At 39.1% G+C, this 15,240-nt stretch overlaps 2 protein-coding genes across 2 annotated transcripts in view; both read left to right on the top strand.

Annotated features, from left to right (window-relative positions):
- The window catches only part of cand1 (cullin-associated and neddylation-dissociated 1), a 24,592-nt gene extending 20,869 nt beyond the window's left edge, over positions 1–3,723 (top strand). The window contains 5 exon segments of the mRNA XM_036577551.1: positions 62–157; positions 288–457; positions 545–709; positions 946–1,053; positions 2,023–3,723. Of these exon segments, the coding sequence (XP_036433444.1) occupies positions 62–157; positions 288–457; positions 545–709; positions 946–1,053; positions 2,023–2,247 (764 nt within the window). The 3' untranslated portion in view covers positions 2,248–3,723.
- si:dkey-39a18.1 (uncharacterized protein LOC557637 homolog) lies at positions 3,038–15,240 on the top strand. Its single transcript, XM_036575368.1, has 6 exons — positions 3,038–3,077; positions 6,492–6,554; positions 6,669–6,688; positions 8,488–8,687; positions 10,605–10,709; positions 14,279–15,240. The coding sequence occupies exons 1-6, from the start codon at positions 3,038–3,040 to the stop codon at positions 14,904–14,906; spliced, it is 1,056 nt and encodes a 351-aa protein (XP_036431261.1). The 3' UTR covers positions 14,907–15,240.

Below are 15,240 nucleotides of genomic sequence, written 5' to 3'. Positions count from 1 at the left end.
AGTTCTGAATCAGTCTGCTTTCATTTTTTTTCCTTTATTGATTATTTCCTTCTACCCCCAGGGTCTTCTTATGCCAGAAGCTCAGTAGTTACTGCTGTAAAGTTCACAATTTCAGACCACCCACAGACAATTGATCCCCTTCTGAAAAACTGCATAGGTAAGTGCTTTTTGGGAAGGATATTTTCTGTTGCTCTCATGGTGTAAATACTTCTTTCCCAATCTGAAAAGATTTTGAATATCAATTATGCATGTAATGATTTGGCTTTTTTTTTCCCCTCACATTTTAGGTGATTTCTTGAAAACGTTGGAAGACCCAGACCTCAATGTGCGAAGGGTCGCCCTTGTTACATTCAACTCTGCAGCCCATAATAAGCCTTCACTTATCCGAGACCTCTTGGACACTGTTCTCCCTCACTTATACAATGAGACCAAAGTGCGCAAAGAGCTGATTAGAGAGGTAAATTTACATGCTCTACTAATTTGTCACCATGTCCATCTCATGGTTTTGTGGAAGCTCATTAAGATTCTCTTCGGCCTTTATTAGGTTGAAATGGGTCCTTTCAAGCACACAGTGGACGACGGGCTGGACATCAGAAAGGCTGCATTTGAGTGTATGTACACACTTCTAGACAGTTGCCTCGATAGACTTGACATCTTTGAGTTTCTCAACCATGTTGAAGATGGACTTAAAGATCATTACGACATCAAGGTAGGCCATCGTTTTTGCATGATTGCTCCAAACTATGAATCTTTCATGATTCGGTAGCGTTGTATAGTTAATAGGAAACATGAAAGAGTGAACAGGCTAAATAGGACTACTGGGCGGTCTTATCAAAGATGCTGCCACATAATGCTTTGAAAACATTTGAGCGATATGCAAATACGGAGCGCTCATACAGCTGAAGTTCTTTTAACCGCCTTTTTTCTTCGTCCTCCTCTTTTTAGATGCTGACATTCCTGATGCTAGCCAGGCTGTCCACTCTGTGCCCTAGTGCTGTGCTGCAAAGGCTTGACAGATTGGTAGAGCCTCTCAGAGCTACATGCACCACAAAGGTAAACAAACAATTTTCTGTAATAGTCACACACAAGTACAGTACAACAGTAAATCTTCAGCTGCTCATAGCTTGAATTATAAGATATAGCTTGCGGCAGTGCTGAAAGGTAGATGAAAAGCCTGTTGTGTGTGTTTTATTTTAAACTTTCAAACCATCTGTAGCTCCCCCCATAAAGCTCAGCCATTTGCTTGTTGTTGCTATAGCTCAACAGGTTTAAAAAGACGGCTTTTATTGAAGCCTCTCTTGGTAAGTCAATATCGGTAATATCGCAGTATTCAGGTCAGGTGATGCAACAAAGCCGCAAACTTAAAAATAGTGATTATTGCATCTAAACAGTGCACAGTCTGTCTAACGAAGAACCCCTTTGGGTTCATCCATGTGTGCCCAAGTCCATGCTGGACATAAAGTGCAATATTTAGGTGTAAAAGCCAAAATTTCATAACTTACATAGTGCACTCTACAGGGAGCAGTGAGCCATTTGAGACTGAGCCCTAGGATTTTCCAAAGTATAATCTTATAGTTGTTTGATATTGATAATGTTGTTTTTGGTGCAGTTTTCAGCATTTTACATCCATGTTTTATGTTAAAGAATGTTAAATACTTGTATCTATAAAACATCTTTGTTTAACTGTGAAACATGAAATAACCATTGGAGTTATCTGCATTTGGCAAAAAACAAAATTTAAATAAAAAAATTTCAATAAACTTTCTGTAAGTTACCCCTATATTTTGTTATTAGCTATAAAAAAACATGAATTATGAAATTTCATTAAAATTGAGAGATCTGTTTTTGCAAAAGAACTATGTAAATAAATAAAAATATAAAATAAAATTTGGGGAGTTGCATAAAAACAGTAGTAGCCATCTTGGAGGCCTTAAGTTTTGTCCCTTTTTTAACAAAAAAAGTTTGTTTTTATGAACAAACTGGTACTTGCCCCCCTCCCCACTTCCTTTTGTGTACCCTTAGGTAAAGGCTAACTCTGTGAAGCAGGAGTTTGAAAAGCAGGACGAGCTGAAGCGGTCAGCCATGCGGGCGGTGGTGGCACTTCTGACTATCCCTGAGGCGGAGAAGAGCCCCCTGATGAGTGAGTTTCAGTCTCAGATCAGCTCCAACCCTGAGCTTGCTGCCATCTTTGACAGCATCCAGAGGGATTCCTCGTCAGCCAACATGGAGTCCATGGACACCAGTTAAACTGCTCTATGTCCGACAACTTCTCTTACAACAAAAAGCTGTAAGAAAACCAATTCTGGGGGACCCTTTTATCGTTCCATGCATTGCACTGAATCAACTATTATAGGAGGAAAAAAAACAAAGAAAAGCTAAAAACGAAAAGGTTTAAAAAAAAAAAAGAGAGAAAAAAAGAAGAAAGGAAGATGTACAAGCAAGACGTACATTCTCTCTTAAGCTTCAGAGCTTATCACCACGTTCCTTGTTTGTTTTTTGTTTTGTTTTTTTTTCTTTTTTCTTCTTTCTCTTGCAGTAGAGAAGAAATTGCTTTGATTGTTCATCAGTCCTTGTTCCCCCACCCCTCAACCACCACCATTTTTTTTTTTTTTTTTTTTTGTTTTTCTGTTTTTGGTTCCAGTTTGATGATTCCAGAGGATCCACAGGTACCTCCCCACACAGACTTTTGAGTGTTGCTGATTTGAGGGACTCAAACAGATGGCATAGAAACAGACTGCGCAAGCTTCTTTTTTGTGTTACCAATGGAGAGGAATTGTTCTCTACATTCGGGATTGCAGACTCATATAGGATTGACAGTGATTAGTGGTAGCATTCAGTAAGTTCAGATGATTTAAGGACCATCTTTCTTTTGTTTTCTATGTTACCATGTTTCTTACCAGACCAGATTTAATGGGCGTTTTTGTACGATTTGAATGTCATCCCACTTTCGTCACCTTTGTCTAAACTGTTGTTGGTCGGTGAGGTGGTGAGCTCTCAAAGAGATATAACTGTGTTAGAAATATTCTATTAAAGAAGCATGGTGCGGTTGGCAGATGTGCTGGGACACATGAAACCTGGTTTGTTAACCCCCCTTCCATGATCTTAAATGGCAGTCCAACATTCCACCCATCTGCAGATTTACATGGTGTAAACAGCATGTATTAGACATCCAGTGACTTAAAATACACTCGGTGTGTGTGTGTGTGTAAGAATTTTTTTTTTTTTTTCTTTCCCTGTTTTTATTTTTTTTCTTTTTCTTAACTTGACAGTTCTGTTTGGCTCAAACATATAGAAGTGAAACCTGAAACCAACATTATGAGAAAATGCTCTGTATGGACATGAGTTCCACACATGTGAATAAAAACAATACGAGTGGAGAATATTCTCTGATCACATGCAGGTTTGTATTACAGTATTCCTTTACTGCACCCTTAGGATTGAAACTTTGTTGTGGCTTTGTGTACTGCAGTTCTTTGATTAATACGTCTGCAAGCTTGGTTTGGCAAATTTTGCTTTTCATGTAAACCTGTAGCATGTTTTATTTACTTGTTTTGAGGGTTGGCCTTGAGGTGCAGTTGCCACTAAAACATTTTCCAGGTGGTGGGGTGATGCCCTAAGTGTAAAATAGTCTAGCAGACTTAAGTGCAGCACTAGTATGCTCTGCATACAATGGTAAAAGAGGTGTTCTTCAGTGAGAAGTGCTCAATAAAAAAGTCAATTTTTGCTTGCATTCAGAATCCAGTCCATTTCAGTGTAGATTAATCTGGCACAGTAAAATCAAGGGTTGAATTTTTGCGCCCTACGTCTAATTAGTAGTGTTAATGTTAAGGGGCAGTTTGCCAGTATATGACCTATGACATGACCATGAGGAGAGCGTTAATCTTTGAGTGTCATTGTTAAATTTATTGGGGAATGATATGCTGTTTGCTGTAGGAACAGGTAGTCTGAGAGGAGATGCTTTTTTAGGAGATGTACATAGTTTCAGTAATAGGACTAATACCAGTGAATTAATTGCGGCAGTTGAATACAATGCTGTGGCCATAATAACTGTGAGCTCTGCATTCTCAACTTGGAGCCTCCCGTTTCCCACCAAAGCATTCACGCCTCCTCAACTGTTTGTAGTAGGAAAAAATGGACCCTCGTGGTACACTAGTGTTTATTGGGCTGCTGAATGCTTAGAGAAAGCTCAGACAAACATTATACCCTATAATTAAAAAGTGCTTGGGATACTTCATTGTTTATTTTAAACATGGATATAGGTTGTGGCAATTCACCCTTAATATAGGGCCAAAAATGACACGATGGCACACAGCTTGATCAAATATCTTAAGCAGAACGACGTCTAATTACCCATTTGTTTAAAGATGAGCGCAAACAGTGTTTAAAATACAAATAGAAACTTGACAGTTTGTCAAAAACCCTCAAAACACTTACTTCTAATTCTATGGCCCCTTAAATGATGTCACAGGACTGCAGCTCTGAGAAGTCAAAGCTCTTGAGAATTCCAAGTGATAAGAGTTGGAGAACAGTTTAAATAGAATTTTGAAGTCATAAACTTCTCAGTTCTGACTTGGTATTAAGTGCAGACAAACTTGCAATGGCATCATTGACATTTATACTCCAAAATATATGTGCCAAAAGGGTTTTAGGGTGATGCTATAGAAAAACTTTCATTAGAAGGGAGTGTGAAGAATCCTTTTAAAGTTTAAAGAAGCTCCACCTAATGTAAAGGTTCTACACCAATGAAAGATTTTTCCTACAACAATACACACAAGGGTGTAGTAGCCCTATGAATTTTCCATAAACTTGATGGGCTGATATTCAATTACCGCCACCACATTTAAGTCCAACAACTTGCAGTTTCACTAAAAACTTTTTTTAAATATAAGCACATGTCTACTATAAACTTCACTGTGCCATACTTCAGCAATATGAGCTTTCCTGACATACACCATCAGATATGCTAAACTGAATCAAAACAATTATGTCATCCGTATCATTTAAATTACTTTCACGTTTGTTCTGCATTAAACTCCATTGACGTCTCCGTTTCGGACGTTTGCTGGCTACTGATTTGCCTACCAGGAAACAGGCAGCCAACTGAACCGTGTATGCCAACGGCGCATGTGTGTACAAGAGAAAGAAGGGATGGAGTAATGATTGTTGTAGATGGAATGTGTGATGGTGGTGGATTGTATAGGAGAACGCAGCAGGAGGCCCGTCAGGTCACTCGGTCTGTAGATTAAAGCACGCTTGCTGCCCTCTCTCTCTTGCCCAGCTGGCTCTGCAGCAGCCCTGTTAATATTTCACCAGATTCAGGCAGCACCGGAGCTGAAGAAATGCATCAGTGTGAACGTGGAGATTCAACTGCACTGGCTTTGGATTGTTAGAATTGGTTATTCGGTTGTGAAGTGATTATTTGGAAGTTTCCAGCTTTTGAAATGACAAATGTGCAACTGCTTCCAACAAAAGGAGACTTTATAAGATGTCAGGAGGAAAGAAAGAGAAAAGATTTTGTGAAAAAAGTTAACATCCTCTACAGCGAACACACTTATGCACATTTTAATATACAATTATTGTTTATAACTTCATAAATGGCATGTTTAATATTTTATGTTTTTCCATTATGTTAAGCTCAGCAAATACAGCAAAATCATGCACTAACATTTGCAGGAAAATGCCATATTTAAGTGTGTTCTCTGTAGAGGATTTGTCAACTTATTTCTACTTCAACAAAGGGTAATTTGCATACAAACTTCTTGCCTCAAACCTTTACATACAACCATATCTTCTTAAATTTCAAGTTATTTCAATTCTGTGACATACAGTGTATGTTCAAGTGTCCAGACATCACTTCTAATTACTGAATTCAGCATCTTTAAGCTGCACCCCATTCGACTGCACACTGACAGTTTGTATTAACTCTACAGAAAAGCAGTGCCAGTAGAAATAGAGACAGCCACACGTGAGCTAAGGTCACCATGCCCAATGCCAGCTAAAGGGGTATAAAGCCCCCCAGCAGTGGGATGTGTAGCAGTGAAACTCTGTTCTCTGGAGTGAGTGCCATCCAGTACCTTTGGCATGAGTTGTAGTGGTGTTTGTGATCCAGACCTCACCTGACCTCACTAATGCTCAATCAAATCCTCACAGCAATGTTCTAACATCTAGTATAAAACCTCCCCTGAGAACAAACTCCTTGTTAATACCCTTGATTCCAGAAGAAATGCAGAATAAACAGGAGTCTTATCATTTTTTGGACATACAGTGTAGCTAAATCTCATAATTGTGATAATCAGACTTTAAATAATCTGCACTCTCTACTTTGCTTCGGTTTCTTGTCAGAAATAATCCTTCGGCAAATAAAGCTGTAAACAGAAGGAATTTCTCAACAGCTCTGTGTGGGGTCTTGCCTGAGGATAACTGACCAATCAGGAGCCAGACGTCTTGTGGGCTGCAACTGGCATTGGTCAGAGTAATGTCCACACTTTAAGGACAAAAGACTTTCCTCCTTGCGAAGAGGAAGTCAGTCCGTCCAGCAGGCAGTTCAGGAACAGGTATGTTTTACAGGCTTCTCGTTTGGATTATATTACATATATTATTGGACCTGGAGCACGCAGCACAGCCATCATTCAGTGGGCTATTTTGTTTTCTTTTGGACGCTGGACCAGAGAGGAGTCTCAAAGCAGCGGTAAGAGAAATTCACCATCATAAATAACATTTTGTTTCAGTTGCTTTTAAAGCTGCTGCTCTGGATTGTGAATAATTGTGGCTCATTTCAGGCCACATAGAGTCAGATGGGAGATTGAAAAAGAGAAATACATGATTTGAAAGAAAAGAACGGGCGCGGGTGGAGGTTTATTTCATGGTGGATTGTGCATTTGATTAATTTGTCTTAAAGCATGGGATTGGGTAAAAGAGTTTTCCTGGATGAGTAATAGACAAATTATCACCATGTATTTTTTTTTCTCAGCACATGCTTTGAATTAATGCAACAAAATACCTATTTATATGCTAATGCATTCCCATACTAATGGAATTCTAGAAATCATGCTGGTTACGGTAATAGAGGAATCACCGCTGAAGAAAAACTCAACTTTAATTAAAAACTATTATTTATATGATGGGAAGGTTTAGGATTATTGATTCAAATGTGTTTGGTAATTGCATGTGTTCCAAGCAACACATTTTCTCAGATGTTACTCATCTGAAGGTGATGTAAGGAGAAGAGGATGGGCGTCACAGAGAAACACGCTGCCATGGATGAGGCTGGAGGCTGGTGAGGGACATTATTTGCTCAGAAATCTCTAGGGAGAGCACTCATGGATGATCTATAAGGTAATTCACTGGATATAAAAACAGACCAGTGTAATTACAGACAGTTTGATTATCAATACTGTATACAAAAATGTCCCATTGTGCTCAATAGTCTTTAAAAATTGGGATAATATACAGTAGCACTGTTCTTTGTCACTAGGCCAGCTGAGCTACATTTCTGAAAGAATGAGAAGAAGCCAGTTACCGTCCCGTGAGGTTTCTCCTGTTCCATCCTACTACTCAGAACCAGTTTCAGTCCGACAGCACAAGGTAACTCCAAAGAGAACTATGGCACTGGAGATTACAGCCTCTAAACATGTTATGTGTGTCAATATGGCACCATGTGGGTCAGTTTTAGCACGTATAAGTAAAATAGTAAGTAAAAACTGCCTAAATAACCCACTTTAACACAAAAACATGGTAAACACTTACCTTCTACCTACAGTCCAGCTGTCCAGCTCAGCATGGTGGCCTCTCGACGGTTTGTAGGAAACCCCTGGATCTAGTACATCCAAGCCTTTCACCCCAGAGTCCATTTATGGAAACAGTTTATGTTAGAAATATGGGTATTCACTGAGTTGCCAGTTTATTAGGTAAATAACTGCCTTTACTGGCCATTTGATCAGAAACACCTACCATACAAGTACACTTTGTAGGTTCACTGAGTGACTGTAGCCCATTTGTTACTGCACAGTTTATGAGACTCCCTCTAACCCACCTATCAATGGAAAGGGACCACCATAGGACCACTACTAATCAGATATTATTCGAGTGGTGGACCATTATCAGTGCAGCAGTGAAACCAACATGGTGGCAGTAAGGTAGTGTATAAGAACATCCGATGCAGCAGCATTAGACTTTTTACATGTCAATGTCACTGCTGGGCTCAGACAGCTCTGCCAACCAAACAAATACACCTAACAGTACTTCTGTGGTCAGACACTGACCACTGAAGAAGGGGCAGAAGATGCAAAAAAAAAAAAAAATTCTCTCTCTCTGTCTAATTCTATACCTGCAAGGTGTACAAACAAGGCAGGTGTATCTAACAAAGAGGCCAGTAAGTGTCACTGCTGTGCTTAGACTCACTGTATATTCTCAGTCACAGATCACTGCAGCACTGATAAGGCGCGTGGAATGTCGTGTGTAACTTCTGTCCGTTTATTTGCTTTGTAGGATGTGACTATCAGACTGCCCCCTCTCATCAGAGGGGCTCATCAGGAGGAAGAGGACGATGAAGAGGATACTCAGAGTTTAAAGAGCCTGCCCACTGTGAAGAGCACGTTAGCTTTTGACTCAAAAGTCAAAAGGTCACACAGACACCCAAAGGAACAAGTCATCTCTGGCCTCAACCTGCCACCTCTCATCACTTCCAAGTAATGAATTCAATATAAGCAGTTTGCTGTTGATGTGCCTTGGACCAACATGTTTCTCATAAATTAATCTTGACTTCATATCAAAATGAAGGAATAATCTTTGTAAAAAATCATCATACCAAAAATGTGAGGCTAATAATGAGTTGCCAGTTTAGGTGCATCTAGCTTGTGCCAGAAATCATTAGCCATTTTTATCATTTTTTTAACTTATATTTATTAATTACATCTGAACATTTCAGCCCTTCCACAAACGTCCCGCCATCTCAAAACTTAAAACATCAGCTCAGAATGGCTTTATTGCAAAATGTACAATTGTCCCATATTTTAAAGATGCAAAATCATGAAACAATGTGATTCACTTTTAAATTAAAATTAATAAAGGAAAAAATAAAACAGAATAATAACAATGATGATGCTGTTGATAACAGGGTAAGTAAATAAATAAATACATTTATGTGTTCAACATATTCGCAGGTGGAATGTCAAGATGCCGACTAATATCTCTTTCCACCAAAACATTTAGAAACAAATTCCATGTTATAAAAAACCTTGATTACATTTTATTGTATAAATTGTTCTTTCCAAAGTTAGACACGAAGATAACTCTTTCACCGAAGGTGCGTACATACTTTTCCAGGGTGTGCTAATCAGGCGTTTAGCATATCTGAGACAGAGGTCTACTATTTTGCGTTCATGTTTTTAAGCGTTAAGGTCTCTGGAGAACAGACCCACAATACAAAGTTTTGGATATATGGGTATTTCTTTGGAGAGAATCCTAGAAAAAAATCCTATTATTTGTCTCCAAAAGTTCTGTATCTCTACACAGTCCTATAAAAAATGAAATAACATATCTGCACATTTTACACATGTATCTGGGATATCTGGGTTCATTTTGCACAGTTTCTCTGGAGTAATATAAGTTCTCATCAACCAATTATACTGAATCAGACGTGTGTTTATAGAGTAAAGACAACTATAATTCCAATGATAGGTAACTATAATTCCAGTCAACGTCACTGACATCACTGTAAATTATGACTCCAGGCCAGTCTCTTAGAATTTGATGTTTTGTTTGACTTGTTTGCAAAATGTCTGTACAGTGTTGAGATTTGACTTTTAGAAACTGTGTTATTAACTGCTGACTGTTCTATGGCTGTCAGGTGGTAATGGAAAGGAGTGGATTTTGGAATTTATGAAGCTCTGAAATTTAAGATATTTAAAGGAGTGGAAAAATGTAAACCTCTACAGGGAACACACTTCTGCACATTCCAAAGCACAGTTACTATTTTTTGCTGAATGTAACATATTGGCCTGTGCAAAGGTTACAGCACATTTTATTTTTTCCAATATGTTAAACTCAGCAAATAAATAGAAACTGAGCATTAAAATGTTCAGTTTTTTATATATTTAAGTTGTAGAGAATGTGTTAACTGATTTTCACTTACACTTTGTAGGTTTACTTGCTGACTAGGCCATCCTTTGCTACACAATTTATCAGCCCCCCCCACCTTACCCATCAATAGAAAGGGACCACCACAGGATCTCTGCTGCCAAAAATAGCTCTTTCATCAGAAACTGACAACTAATGAAGGGCTAGAGGATGACTAACGCAAATTGTGTGGCAACAGATAAGCTATCGTTTCTAACTCATACAAAGTGGACCAACAAGGTAGGTGTTTCTACTAAAGTGGCCAGTAAATGGTCCTATGGTGGTCCCTTTTCATTGATGGATGGGATATAGGGGGGCGGGGTGGTAAATTATGCAGTAACAGATGGGCTAAGAGTAATTGTAAACCTACAGAGTACACCTGTATAGCAAGGGTTTCTGACTAAATGGCCAATAAATCTAGGTGTAAGTTACCTAAGAAAACTGGCAACTCAGCGAAGTCATATTTCAAACATAAACTGTCTCCATAGATGCACCCTGGTGGTCAAAGGCACTGGATGCACTAGTTCCAGGGGTTTTCTTCCAGCCATCACATCCAGAAGTCTGGAGAGGCCACCATGCCGAGCTGGACGCAGGTATAATACCCTTCAAGAGGACGTTTATTAAAATATTAGCTGTTACAGTGGTGCTTTAAAGTTTAGAATTTTCTACATTTCTGGATAAATTTGACCAAAAACTTCACGAGAAGTCCTAATAGCAGATGAAGAGAACCAAATTAAACAAATGAGACAAAAATATTAGACTTGGTTATATATTTATTGAGGAAAGTGATCCAATATTACATATCTGTGAATGGCAAAAGTATGTGAACCTTTGCTTTCAGTATCTGGTGTGACCCCCTTGTGCAGCAGTAACTGCAACTAAATGTTTCCGGTAACTGTTGATTAGCCCTGCGCTTTGGCTTGGTGGAATTTTAGCCCATTCCTCCATACAAAATAGCTTCAACTCTGTTATGTTGGTGGGTTTCCTCCCATGAACTGCTTGCTTCAGGTCCTTCCACAACATTTCTATTGGATTAAGGTCAGGACTTTGACTTGGCCATTCCAAAAACATTAACTTCATTCTTCTTTGACCATTCTTTGGTAGAACAATTTGTGTGCTTAGGGTCGTTGTCTTGCTGCATGACCCACGTTCTATTGAGTTTTAACTCACAAACAGATGTCCTGACATTTTCCTTTAGAATTTGTTTTTATAATTCAGAGTTTATTGTTCCATCAATAATGGCAAGCCATCCTGGCTCAGATGCAGCAAAATAGGCCCAAACCATGATACTACCACCACCATGTTTCACAGATGGGATCAGGTTTTTATGCTGGAATGTAGTGTTTTCCTTTCTCCAAACATAACGCTTCTCATTTAAACCAAAAAGATCTATTCTGGTCTCATCTGTTCACAAAACATTGTTCCAATGGTCTTCTGGCTCGTCCATGTGATCTTCAGCAAACTGCAGACAGGCAGCAATGTTCTTTTTGGAGAGCAGCGGTTTTCTCATTGCAACCCTGCCATGCATACCACTGTTGTTCAGTGTTCTCCTGATGGTGGACTCATGAACATTAACATTAGCCACTGTGAGACAGGCCTTTAGCTGCTTAGAAGTTACATTGGGTTCCTTCGTGACCTTGCAGACTACTACACAGCTTGCTCTTGGTGTGATCTTTGTTGGTCGACCACTCCTGGGGAGCATAACAATGGTCTCAATTTTTTTTCATTTGTATACAATCTGTCTGACTGTGATTGGTGGAGCTCAAACTCTTTCGAAATGGTTTTGTAACCTTTTCCAGCCTGATGAGCACCAACAACTCTTCTTCTGAGGCCCTCAGAAATCTCCACAAACATGTGTTGTGAAGACCAGACTGTGATAGATTCCAGTTCTTCAAATAAAACAGGGTGGTCACTCACCTGGTGACCACCCTATTGATTGAAAACACCTGGCTATAATTTCACCTTCAAATTATCTGCTAATCCTAAAGGTTCACATTCTCTTGCTACTCACAGATATGTAATTTTGGATCATTTTCCTCAATCAATAAATGACCAAGTCTAATATTTTTGTCTCATTTATTTAATTTGTTTCTCTTTATCTACTATTAGGACCTGTGGGGAAATCTGATAAAGTTTTAGGTCACATTTATACAGAAATATAGAAAATTCTAAAGGGTTCACAAACTTTCAAGCACCACTGTACACACAAAGCTATAACCTCCAACAAACCAGTTTAAAGATCAAACCAACCCTCCACAGGCTTCACACCTCATTATGAGCCATAATGAACTTCTGTGCTTCACTAATACTCAGTAGCCTTCTCATGTGGCCAGAAGGAAGTAAAATTTCTCTGCTCCTTTCACCCAGAAATGTCCCCAGGTCTTGCATCCACAGTGGTGTAGTTTCCTTTTTTTATTTTCCCCAAGGACTGAACTTCACTTTGTGGTGAAGAACTTGTTCATTAAATTCCCCCAAGTGTAATTTTGCAAAAAGTACAGTCGATATCTTGCGCAGCAGACGCACGCAGAGTCATTTTCTGCTTATTGGTGATTTAAAGCCTGGTTAGTCTCGCCACAGTGTGGGAAAGCAGCTTTATCAGAGGCAGGAGGTGCCAGAGAGACGTGGAGAGTGGGGTTAAGCGCTCGGAAGTGAGAGGGAGAGAAAGAAAGAGTGAGAGAATGAGAGCGGAGCATGCAGATTTCCATAGCTATCAGCTCCCTCAGCCATGCTAATAAAGCGGAATTAAAGTGGCTCAATGAAATGAAATTAATCAAAGCAAAAGGAATGTTTGCTTGAGACGGTGAGCTAGTAAAGTGTGAGATGAGGTTGAACTCTGAAATGGCTTTGAAATAGGTCCTGTTTCCCTGAAAGGCAAAAGACGAGCCACTTGGAAGTGGGACACTAGGGACAGAAGTGCTTGTTAAGGGCTCATTTACATTAGCCGCTCTCAGAACTTTCATTTATGAACATAACTGCAAGCAACAGTAACTGTTAAATTGAGTTGAAAACTAAATTCCAGTCAAGCTCTAAGAGCGTAATTGGGCTTTGCAAAGTTGAAATAAAGAATAACCAGGGATTAATTTGGTTGCACACATTTTAGATACTGTACTTCTGTTAGGCACTACAGCACCCGATAAGGGAAATTAGTACATTGTACATTTTAAATATTTTTCATGCATTAAAGATTGTTCCTATTTAATTGTGCCAAAGGAAGTTACAGTACTGTGCAAAAGTCAGAATCTACCCATTGTGGCCTTAATAACTAAATATAATATGATTTTTTTGTATTCAGTGTGTCTATACTTTGCCCTTATTACAGATTCTGTTGGAGGAGATTAGATTTCAGTTTTTTAAAGAAACCTTCAGGGATATTTTTTTACACCTCTAAATTCAGTCTTAGAAGTTGGTTACATTTTCTGCTTCTCATGATCCAAGTAATCTGGACTCTGGGGTGGTCACTTCATTGTACTGAAAACACCAGCAGTTACTTTGTTTGATTTTCTAATCTTCATTTTTGCCTTTTTCCTTTCTCAGTAACGGCATCTTTAAAGATTTATTTTTCTTATATTGCTGTTAACGAACGCTAACAATAATAAAAGAAAATCAAGCTCACCTTGAATTTCTTCTATTACTATTAATAATTACTATTATCACCTGTCTGTGAAGCACTTTGAGCTGCCACTGGTATAAAAAGTGATCTATAAATAAAGTAATAAAAATAAAAAATGATTGTTATTGTTATTATTATAGCGCTAAGTTAACTTCTCACAGTTGAAGGATGGACAGAAACACCTGTGGATTTTGACACATTCAAAGCAAGACTGTTTATCTGATGGGGACAGTTTTGGTGGTCTACCAGGCGTTGGACGGTTCTTGGGGTCCAATTGTCTCTGTATCTTTTAATCATTTTTTATACTGAATTTTAGAAACACCTATTTTTCAGTGACTTTGACTTTCCTCTTCCTTATCTTATCTTTTCTTTTCTTATCTTATCTTATCTTATCTTATATATTCAGTAATATCTCCTGAAAAATGAACAACTTCTATCTAATGGCCATTTTTGCTGGAAATTAAATAAATGAAGGGTGGTCTCTGACTTTTGCACAGTGATGTATGTGCACTTGTTTCTTTGCTAGAACTGTCTATTTTTATGTCTTTGAAGGCCAGATAAACCAGAAAGTTGTGCAACTCAGCATGTCCACACAACGGGTCATCCTCAGAATGCACCTATAGGTGAAATCCATTTTTCTGAAAAGACACTGAATATAAGAGGAGGCTCTCAGTTGCTGCCCTCATCTTCAGCCATCCCTGAGGTGCACCCTGCAACCCGCATCACCTTCCACAGTCCAGTGGTACAGGCCATATACCCTATCACTCCCGACACAGCAAAAGAGACGAGGCAAATCACAAGAACTCACCAGCCTCTGAGGCCTGTGCTCAAAAAGGCCCAGGTGACCAACAGAAGAGCTTTTCACTTCCTGTTGGAAGACAGCTACATCCCCTGTCCAGGTGAGCCACACCTGTTAGAGCCACTGTCCGATTTTCAGGAGCACCTGCGTCGCCAGATTCTCAACTCCCCCCTGCCCTGCCACACAACACTGCCACAAGTCCACTCCCATTTCCACTTGCACCAGAGGGACTGCCCACACCCGGGTCCGTACAGTTCCACTGTGGGACGCACTGTGGAGCTTTGCAACTCAAAGGGCAAACGACTTCCCAGAATTACCATGACCTGTCCGACACCTTCTCCCAAAGACATACACCACACAGAAAAGAGGCATGTGGCTTGATTTCTTAAAATCAATTTTTAGGCAAGTTTCCCCTTAACCCAAAATGTGTTGATTATCCCAGATTATGTTTGGCGTCCAAAAAAACGTCTTCTTTAGTTTTTTTACTGGAGCTACAAGGCTAATTTAGCTAACAAGTACTGGAAACGTATGTACAACAGTTAACACTGCAAAACTGCATATATAAATCACACACTTGCCACAAACTATTCAAGCTGCTAAATAATCTCTAACATACTTAAATGGTTTCTGACACTATATGACCTATAAAAACAGTAGTAGAAGCCACTATAATGGTTAAACCTCTTTAAATGTCCCCAGGAGGTAGGTTTTTTAA

Source organism: Colossoma macropomum, unplaced genomic scaffold (genome assembly GCF_904425465.1).
Source record: "Colossoma macropomum unplaced genomic scaffold, Colossoma_macropomum, whole genome shotgun sequence".
NCBI lineage: Eukaryota > Metazoa > Chordata > Actinopteri > Characiformes > Serrasalmidae > Colossoma > Colossoma macropomum.
This window is presented reverse-complemented; position numbering and strand designations above follow the sequence as displayed.